We start from the raw sequence: 10,283 nt of genomic DNA, 5'->3' as shown, positions 1-10,283 counted from the left end.
TTATCATGCCTTCTATCCCCGCCTTCTAGCTGTCACGCGTTCTATCACCGCCTTCTAGCTGTCACGGGGGCCTCCGTGGCCGAGTGGTTAGAGTCGTTGACTTCAAACCATTTGCCCCTCATCGATGTGGGTTCGAAACCTCATTTGGGGCGTAGAATTCTTCACGTGAGGAAGCCATCCAGCTGGCTTGCGGAAGGTCGGTGGTTCTACCCAGGTGCCCGCTTGTGATGAAATTGTGCACGGAGGGGCACCTGGGGTCTTCCTCCACCATTAAAGCTGGAAAGTCGCCATATGACCTAAAATTGTGTCGGTGCGACGTTAAACCCAACAAAATAAAATAAAAATTCTAGCTGTCACGCGTTCTAGCCCCACCTTCTAGCTGTCACGCGTTCCATCCCCGCCTTCTTGCTGTCACACGTTCTATCTCCCCTACCAGGTGATACGAGTTATGTCCTAAGTCCAGCTGTCACGCACACTATCTCCGCCGTCCAGCTGACACGCCTTCTATTCCCGATGTGCAACTGACACGCCTGCAGCTGACATGTTATATCCCGCCGTCCAACTGACACGCCTGCTGTCCCCTCTGTGCAACTGACACGCCTTCTATCCCCGATGTGCAACTGACACGCTTTCTATTCCCGATGTGCAACTGGCACGCCTTCTATCCCCGATGTGCACCTGACACTCCCATCCCCGATGTGAAGCTGACGCGCCTTCTGTCCCCGATGTGCAGCTCCTTGCCGTCCAGCTGACAAGTTATATTCACGCCGTCTATTAAAATGATACGTTCCAGCCACTGTCTACAGCGAGTCATTGCGGGTAATTGTAGCCATACAGAACATTTCCAGCGAGCTAGAACATAAAGAAAACTGCAGTGAGTAATTGCAGGCCCACTGAACCCTTATTATATGCAGCAGCGGTGGTGGTTTGTACTGGTGAAATAGGAGATAATTAAACTGAAATAAAATGCAGCAAACTTGTTTATTTCCCCTTTCCCAGCTGCTTGTTCAATATGCATTGAAGTGTATCTCTTTTGCATGGGTATCACGGGTATCACGGGAAATCTGTTTCTTGTTACATGTGCTCTCAAAATGAATGAAAAGTAAAGGTAAGAATTTTATTCTTATTATGTTGATCTGAGATATTTCATATATATAATAATATACGACGCTTTTATATTTAGATTATATATGCTGAGCTCGAAAAAACATCTTCTTCCATTGTTTAAAAACAATAAATATTACCGTCTGTGCAGTGTGTTATATTGTTATTCCAGTGAAACATCCTCACTGACGGTCTCTAACGCCCGTCCCCCTACTTTAGTAGCAGCATTCTTGCTGAATCCCCGCCAAACACACACAGCTGCGTCTATGCCACGAGATCTTGCTGAGGTTTTATCGCCCTTTCAGCAGGCCAAAGACCTGGATTTGGAGGGTATTCGTTCAATCTAAACTCTGTCTCTTGTTCGAAAGTTTGAGAGACTCAAATTAGCTTAAGGAATCAATATCATTGAAACTGAAAGACGTACAAATTTATTCCAAAGATAGAAAATGATCTTTCTTTTGTCATTTTCAAAATCAAACGAAAGATAGCGTTTAGATCAGGAGAAGCCTCCAGCTCGTTCAAGTGGTGTAGTTTTGTATCTATAAAAAGATCACAAAAGACCAAGGCAGAAAACTACCTTGGACAGCCACTGGGTGGCCCTGGAGCGGCATATAAGATGACCTTGCAGTGTTAAAAATGTCATTTTTTTACCATGTCTTGTGGTTTTTTACAAAGTTTGTTACCAGGAAATACAGACATAGGCCTACTCTACACGAACGTGCAACCAACTGAAGCCAACAGTGTTTGCCTAGAGCAGCTGCATTGTGCGAAAATACCAAAAGGTGACTGGTTATGTTCGAACTGATTCATTTCACTATTTTGACCTATCTTGAAGTTTTTTTACTCGGTACATGCCTCATGCAGGCCGTGACAGCCAGAACAGATACACTTAATGACTTATTCGCCTATACTATACATGGACAAACATGTACATTTTGTGTATATATATTCTTAATTCCTATAGTTTGAAAAGATTCTAGGGTAGGTTGGTGTGTTAAAACCGCTGCATGCTTTGTGTAAATAGATGAATCAGCTTCATATTTAAACTATTTAAAGCGGCATGTCTCCATATCGTTCGAAAAACAACAACGAACTTATCTTTTTTGGATATTTTCAAATAAATGCTATATTTCTTACGGCTTTAAAACTTAATTACTGACAAACTTTATGTTATGGAAACACATGAGAATTAGCTGTTTTTAATACTTTTTACGATGAAAATCGAAAAACGTTTGTAACGCAGGTAAACTGTCCCGATTATAAATATCTATATTTCGAAGTTATTATTCACTACTTCAGCTATAACGCACGGGAAAGTGTCTTTATTGCCGCGGTGGTCCGGGGTTCGATTTCCGACGCAGTTATCTTTATTTCTTGATTTGGAAATTTTAAAATATTTTAGAAACAAAAAATCATATTCTAATGTTTATAATATGACCAAAACTTGAATTTGAAAGAAAGATTATTTTCAAGCCAAATCTGTAAGAGTCAAAATAAAATGCTTATATGCTTATGTGTTTAACCGCGATGAGTTTTTTTTTTTTTTGATTGACTTTGCTTTAAAGCGCACCATTTGTACTGTAGAACTTCATATTTTTTACCGCGGGAGGACATCCGGCCCCTTTCTATTTTTGGGCACGGAAATACCCGATGTTACTAAACGTTATTTTCCGTTGACGCACGAGCGATTGGAAGATACCATTTATGAAAGAAAGGTGGAGGGCAGATTTGAAATATGAAAAAAAAAACTGAAATGAAAAGTAAACATCGACAAGAAGTCAAAATAAAAAGGAAGAAATGCAACATTGTTTAGGATTCGATCAATACAGTGATATGCAATTATGGAAAAATGACCTGCAAACTGCAAACAATTGTAAATAAACCCTCATTGCATCCAATGAAATCGTCCGCTTGGTTTGACCTACTATATATACGGAAATTCAAATTTTGACCTTCAGAAATTTAGCGCTTGCCAAGTATTACACATTGACTAACAAAGTTATCAAGATGGCTTTTCTTAGCAGTTGCTGGATTTCTGTTCACAGTTTTTGTTCTTCCCTGTTCCAGAGGTTGAGGTCTTTTGCCCTGCGGCTTGGCCAGTCGCAGGGCGAGGGTGGGACTTGTAAGTACATTTTCGATTTTCACTTTTCAGTATTTCATTTTCAGTCAATCTTGGTGGCTTTCTTTATCTTCTTATGAATTCAATTATAGAGTTAAAGATATGTTTACTGACTGTTTGGAAATATTTGAATGTTCATGCATGTGCTCAAGTTAAGAAAATTGTGCTGGCGGACTCGAACTTGCACTGGGTATTCGGCTACCAATTCGTGTGAGTGATACTGTACTCCTGTGATTTATATACATGTACGTGTACTGGATAATCACAACTAAACCATATATATTTATTACATATTTTACTGAAGATTTGAAAAGTATTAGTATTGAATGTGTAAGATCATACCTCAACAATCACACTGGCCTTAGCTTTCACAGAAGCGGTGGTTCCAACGCCACTGCGGTGGAGGATTCGTCGCAGAAACGGTGGAGAAATATGGCCGACTGACTATATTTACGCTCTCATCAGTACTTTTTCTAACGAGTGTTTCACGTTTGACTGAAAACAACCAGTGAGACGGGGCCCCCACATGTGTATTCTTCCAGCCACAAACACCTATTCAGTGCAATTCTTTGTCATTAATGTAAACACTTCTGTATAGTTTGACGAGGGACTGTCGTTCTTGTATAATTTCCATTAAAAATGGTAAAATCTTGTACGAAATGACCCCTGAGCACGTTCGCAGCAAAATGTAAGTCTGACACTGTCGAGCAAAAACTTTTTCTCCGTAATCAATGATTTTTTTGCATTGCAAGCATACAAAATGATCGACCAGATATCATTCCAACGCAGTGTGCATTGGGTACAGTTACAACGCATTATGGTGGATTTTGTTTCTTTAATTTCGCTATTGACTTTAAATTGGAGTAAACAGCATTTTCCCAGAATTTTGATTTGGTAGGAACATGAAATCACTTCGACATTAGATAGCAACAGAAACTGAATGTTTAGAATAAATATGACATCGATTCACATCCGTAAATGCATAATATCAAGTGACAATATTAATTTTCTGATTTGACCACATGGCATCGTATCATAAACCAACTTGACTTAAGTACAATACAATTACTAATACGTAGCATTCCTTAACAAAATGCCATTGAGCAGCTGTGTTGCTGGAGTTAAGACATTTTACAAGTAGGCTAATTTACCTCTTCTTCAACATATCATTAGCTCGACTATTCATAGAATAGTAGAGCTATTGGACTCGCCCATGCGTCGGCGTCGGCGTCTGCGTCCGCGTCCGCGTCCCGATTTGGTTAAGTTTTGTATGTAAGCTGGTATCTCAGCAACCACATGTGGGAATGGATTGAAACTTCACACACTTATTCACTGTGATAAACTGACTTACACTGCACAGGTCCCATAACTCTATTTTGCTTTTTTACAAAATTATGCCCCTTGTTTGACTTACAAATTTTTGGTTAAGGTTTTGTATGTAAGCTGGTATCTCAGTAACCACTTGTGGGAATGGATTGAAACTTCACACACTTATTCACTGTGATAAACTGACTTACATTGCACAGGTCCATAACTCTATTTTGCTTTTTTACAAAATTATGCCCCTTTTTCGACTTAGAATTTTTTGGTTAAGGTTTTGTATGTAAGCTGGTATCTCAGTATCCACTAATGGGAAAGGATTGAAACTTCACACACTTGTTCACACTTGTTCACTGTCATGATATGACATGCAGTGCAAAGGGTCAATAACTCAACTTTGCATTTTACAAAATTATGCACCTTTTTAAACTTAGGAGTTTTGGGTTAAATTCTTATATGTAAGCTGGTATCTCAGTACCCTCTAATGGGAATGGATTGAAACTTCACACACTTGTCCACTGTCATGAGCTGATAAGCACTATGCAGGTTCCATAACCCTATTTTGCTTTTTTTAAATTATGCCCCTTTTTCGACTTTCGTATTCATTCAATCGACAAGGCTGTTGAATAGTCGAGCGTTGCTGTCCTCCGACAGCTCTTGTTTTATTATGCCCCCCCTTCGAAGGAGGGGTATATTGTTTTGCAGATGTCTGTCTGTCTGTCGGTCAGTCTGTATGTAGACCAATCAGTTTCCGGATGATGACTAAAGAACACTTAGGCCTAGGATTATGAAAGTTTACAGGAAGGTTGGTCGTCACCTGCAGATGACCCCTATTGATTTTGAGATCTGTAGGTCAAGGTCACAGTGACCCTGAACATTAAATGGTTTCCAGATGGTAACTCGAGAACGCTTGGGCCTCAGATTCAACAGAGCAGAAGTGCAAATCAATAGTATATTATTACTAAACATTAAGTTTCTGTTGCTGTCTGATGTCAGAGTGATTTCATGGACCTACCCCAATCAAAATCTCAGGAAAATGCTGTTTACTTAAGTTAAAAGTCCATAACGAACATTAAAGAAACAAAATCCACCGTAATGCGTTGCAATTGTACCCACCGCACACTGCGTTGGAATCATTTTTGGTCGATTTTTAGCTCGACTATTCATAGAATAGTGAGCTATTGCACTCGCCCATGCGTCGGCGTCCGCGTCGGCGTCCGCGTCCGCGTCCCGATTTTGGTTAAGGTTTTGTATGTAAGCTGGTATCTCAGTACCACTTGTGGGAATGGATTGAAACTTCACACACTTATTCACTGTGACAAACTGACTTACATTGCACAGGTTCCATCACTCTATTTTGCTTTTTTACAAAATTATGCCCCTTTTTCGACTTAGAAATTTTTGGTTAAGGTTTTGTATGTAAGCTGGTAACTCAGTAACCACTTGTGGGAATGGATTGAAACTTCACACACTTATTCACTGTGATGAACTGATCTACATTGCACAGGTTCCATAACTCTATTTTGCTTTTTTACAAAATTATGCCCCTTTTTCGACTTAGAAATTTTTGGTTAAGGTTTTGTATGTAAGCTGGTATCTCAGTACTTACTAATGGGAATGGATTGAAACTTCACATACTTGTTCACTATCATGATCTGACATGCACTAAGCAAGTCCCATAACTCTACTCTCTTTTTTTTTCAAAATTATGCCCCTTTTTCGACTTAGCAGTTTTTGGTTAAATTTTTGTATGTAATCTGATATCTCAGTATCCACTAATTAGAATGGATTGAAACTTCACACACTTGTTCACTGTCATGATCTAACATGCACTGTGAAGGTCCCATAACTCTACTTGGCATTTTTACAAAATTATGCCCCTTTGACTTAGCAGTTTTTTGTGAAGTTTTTGTATGTAAGCTGGTATCTCAGTATCCACAAATTGGAAAGGATTGAAACTTCACACACTTGTTCACTGTCATGATATGACATGCAGTACAGAGGTTCAATACCTCTACTTTGCATTTTACAAAATTATGCCCCTTTTTCAACTTTTGTATTCATTCAATTGACAAGGCTGTTGAATAGTCGAGCGTTGCTGTCCTCCGACAGCTCTTGTTTCATATGCCTGTAATGAATATTCACCTTTCACAAAGATATATTTTTTGCTTGACAGGGCCGAACATACGATTTGCTGCAAATGTGCTCAGGGGTCGTTTTGTACAAGATTTTACCATTTTTAATGGGAATTCTACTAAAACGGCAGTCCCTCTTCAAAGTGTACAGAAGTGTTTACAATAATGACAAAGAATTGCACTGAACAAGTGTTTCTGGTTGGAAGAGTACACATGTCGGGCTCCTGTCTCAAAGGTTGTTAGGTCATTAGAAAACGTACCGATAATAGCATAAATGTAGTCAGTCAGCCATATTTCTCCACCGCTTCTGCGACGAATCCTACACAGCTGCGGCGTTGGAACCACCACTTTGCGAAAGCTATTGCCAGTGTGACTATATCCATGTCAAATTTTAGACAGGCATACTGTGGCTGAGTAGCTGCTTTTTGATTTCTGACTTTTGCAGCCACCGCAGTTTGACCGTCACAATATAAAACAAACTGTACATGTCAGATTAGTTCGACTGTCAAATTTCTATTAATATCTATCTATCTATCTATCTATCTATCTTTGTGGAAAAAATATGATTTGTCGCGAAAATGAAGATATTTTAAGGCGATGCTATCTATTTTCATAAATAATGGTATTATTTAGGATTAAATTAGGAAATTGTTGTTAAGAAAAAGAAAAGCAAGCATTCTGTGTTAGCCATTGCTTTTGTTCCACAAAAATTGGAAGCAAAGTAAAATTATATAGCGTTTTTTGGAAGGCATTCTCATTGTTTCTGTCAATCGAGCAGATACCATCCTCGTTATTGAAATGAACATAACATTGACGCAGACCCCTTTTCTAAAATTTAGCAGTAATATGCAATGACCAACCAATATAAAGATAAAACAGGTCTTCTATAGGAGAGATCGTGGTGATGTCACGCATTGTTTATCTGGTGGTCGGCAAAACAAATGTTTTTACATTGTGTATGGGATAGGAATTTTACTTCTTAATAACTGTTTCTCTCATTTACGGATTCTAAAAATTAAAAAAGTTTTGAAATGCGTACAATTTTCATATTTTTGTATTCAAATATCTTTTTTAAATGCATAACCATTTTAAATGACATATAACTTTGATAGCGGTGTAGTGATGTTCAAAACTTTTAGAAAAAAAGTAATGATATGATTTATGTTTTAAGAAAGTTTAGGCCATTAGAAAAACATCACTGTTTGCAAAAAACATGGACATTCGGCAACAGTCACTCTGCCCACCTGATCGCTGTCTTAAAGATCAGTTCTAAAAATAGAAAATACAACGGATCTGTATACAAACACGATCTCTCCTGTACCCGTCAGCTACTGGAAGCAGCCTATCCGAAGAAAACTTCTCGCACAATTTTATTCAAATTTGCTACCAAGATCCAACCACATAGACCCATTTTTAGCTCGGCTATTCGAAAAATAAGGGAGCTATTCTACTCGCCCCGGCGTGAGCCTGAGCGTCACACAAATGTTAAAGTTTGCGTACCACCCCAAATATTTTCAAAGTCCATTGAGATATTGGTTTCATATTTTGCATACTTGTTTACCATCATGACCCCAGTCTGTTAAAAGGAGGAGGCAACTCTGTCTAGCATTTTGACTAAACTAGTGCCCCTTTTCGACATAGAATATGCTTATTGTATTGTTAAAGTTTTACTCATTGCTTATATTATACCTTCAAGCACTGACAGCTCTTGTTTGTACTTACCAATTGTACTTGCAACTTCTGAAACAGGAAAGTCTGTCAGTATGTGTTATCTTCTTGTTTAAAATATTCACCCATCAAATAGATATGAATGACGTACGTCTTATATGAATTACTTAAGAAAAATTATTCATTGACATTATGGGTTCTCTACACAGATATTAATTCAAGATGTCGAATATACACAACTGTTGGAATTTACCCGAAGTTATTCTATTTACTTTTTTGCAGTTTGAGGGCCCTATTTATAAAAAACCTGGATCAGCCCTATGCTTGTTCAGTGTAACTATTTGTATATCATTTCAAAGTTATTTCAGCTCGTCTGATACTTAAACTTTATTAAAATAACACTTTACCATTTTTAGCTCGACTTTTCGAAGAAAAAGTAGAGCTATTTAAATATTGCACTCGCTCCGGTGTCGACATAGCCGTTGGTTAAAGTTTTTGATAAAGTCAAATATCTCTGTTACTGTCAAAGCTATTGCCTTGAAACTTAAAATACTTACTTACCATCAAAATCTACACCAGAAGAAACAATCCCCAAACCTCTGATTGAATTTTGACAGAATTCAATATGGTCCTTTTTAACTTAGAATTTTTTGATAAAGTCAAATCTCTCTGTTACTGTCAAAGCTTTTGACTTGAAACTTAAAATACATGTACTTATTGACCGTCAAAGTCTACACCAGGAGAAACAATCCCCATAACTCTGATTTGAATTTTGACAGAATTATGCCCCTTTTTAACTTAGAATTTTTTGTTAAAACTTTTGATAAAGTAAACTATCTCTGTTACTATTAAAGCTTTTGACTTGAAACTCATTATTTACTATCAAAGATTACACCAGGAGACACAATTCCCATAACTCTGATTTATTTGAATTTTGACAGAATTATGCCCTTTTTTAACTTTGATTTTTTTAAAAAAAAGTTTGATAAAGTCGGATATCGCTGTTACTATTAAAGCTTTTGACTTGAAACTCAGAATAGTTATTTTCTATCAAAGTCTACACCAGGAGACACAATTCCCATAACTGATTTGAATTTTGACAGAATTATGTCCCTTTTTAACTTGGAATTTTTTTTAATGGCAAAGCTCTAATTCAAAGCTTTTGATTTGAAAATAGTTATTTACTATCAAAGATTACACCAGGAGACACAATTCCCATAACTCTGATTTGAATTTTGACAGAATTATGCCCTTTTTTAACTTTGATTTTTAAAAAAAATTTTTTGATAAAGTCAGATATCGCTGTTATTATTAAAGCTTTTGACTTGAAACTCAGAATAGTTATTTTCTATCAAAGTCTACACCAGGAGACACAATTCCCATAACTGATTTGAATTTTGACAGAATTATGTCCCTTTTTAACTTGGAATTTTTTTTAATGGCAAAGCTCTAATTCAGAGTCAAGCACTAAGAAAAGTCGAGCGCACTGTCTTACGGACAGCTCTTGATAGCTTGACTATTCAGGGGCGTAGGGACGATTTGAGCATAGGGGCGGCGGAGGGGATGGGTTTGGGAGGGGGTTACCCCCTCCTATGAACGGGGAAATTTTTGCATATAGCTAGAGTAAATGGTGCAATCTGGCGACTTCTTGGACTGCTCACTATCTGTTGAACATACTCGTTTTTTTTTTCGAGTTTTCACCACTATTTACAGTTTACTATGTTTAAACACTGTAATGGCGGTACGATGTTAGATACGGACAATGTCTTGCCAAGGTAAAACCAGTAATGTCTAAGTAGGGGATCGAGCACAAGACCCTGACTTAAAGGGGTAATCCAATCCTTATAGCATTTTAGTCATTAAATGGCATTATAAAGGTAAAACGCAGTTCACTGTTTTCTTTGAACCATTGAGGGTTGAATGAACGGAGTTCAGGG

The 10,283-nt window shown here is 37.8% G+C and overlaps 1 protein-coding gene across 1 annotated transcript in view; it reads right to left on the bottom strand.

Annotated features, from left to right (window-relative positions):
• Positions 1-661: 661 nt before the first annotated feature.
• LOC128551268 (mucin-like protein) overlaps positions 662-10,283 on the bottom strand; it is a 96,334-nt gene continuing 86,712 nt past the window's right edge. The window contains exon 13 of the mRNA XM_053532023.1: positions 662-852. Within this exon, the coding sequence (XP_053387998.1) occupies positions 662-852 (191 nt within the window). The remainder of the gene's footprint in view (positions 853-10,283) is intronic.

The sequence above is a fragment of the Mercenaria mercenaria genome, chromosome 19 (assembly GCF_021730395.1).
Source record: "Mercenaria mercenaria strain notata chromosome 19, MADL_Memer_1, whole genome shotgun sequence".
In the NCBI taxonomy this organism is placed as follows: domain Eukaryota; kingdom Metazoa; phylum Mollusca; class Bivalvia; order Venerida; family Veneridae; genus Mercenaria; species Mercenaria mercenaria.
Note: the sequence above shows the minus strand (reverse complement) of the source record. Positions and strands in the feature narration are given on the sequence as shown.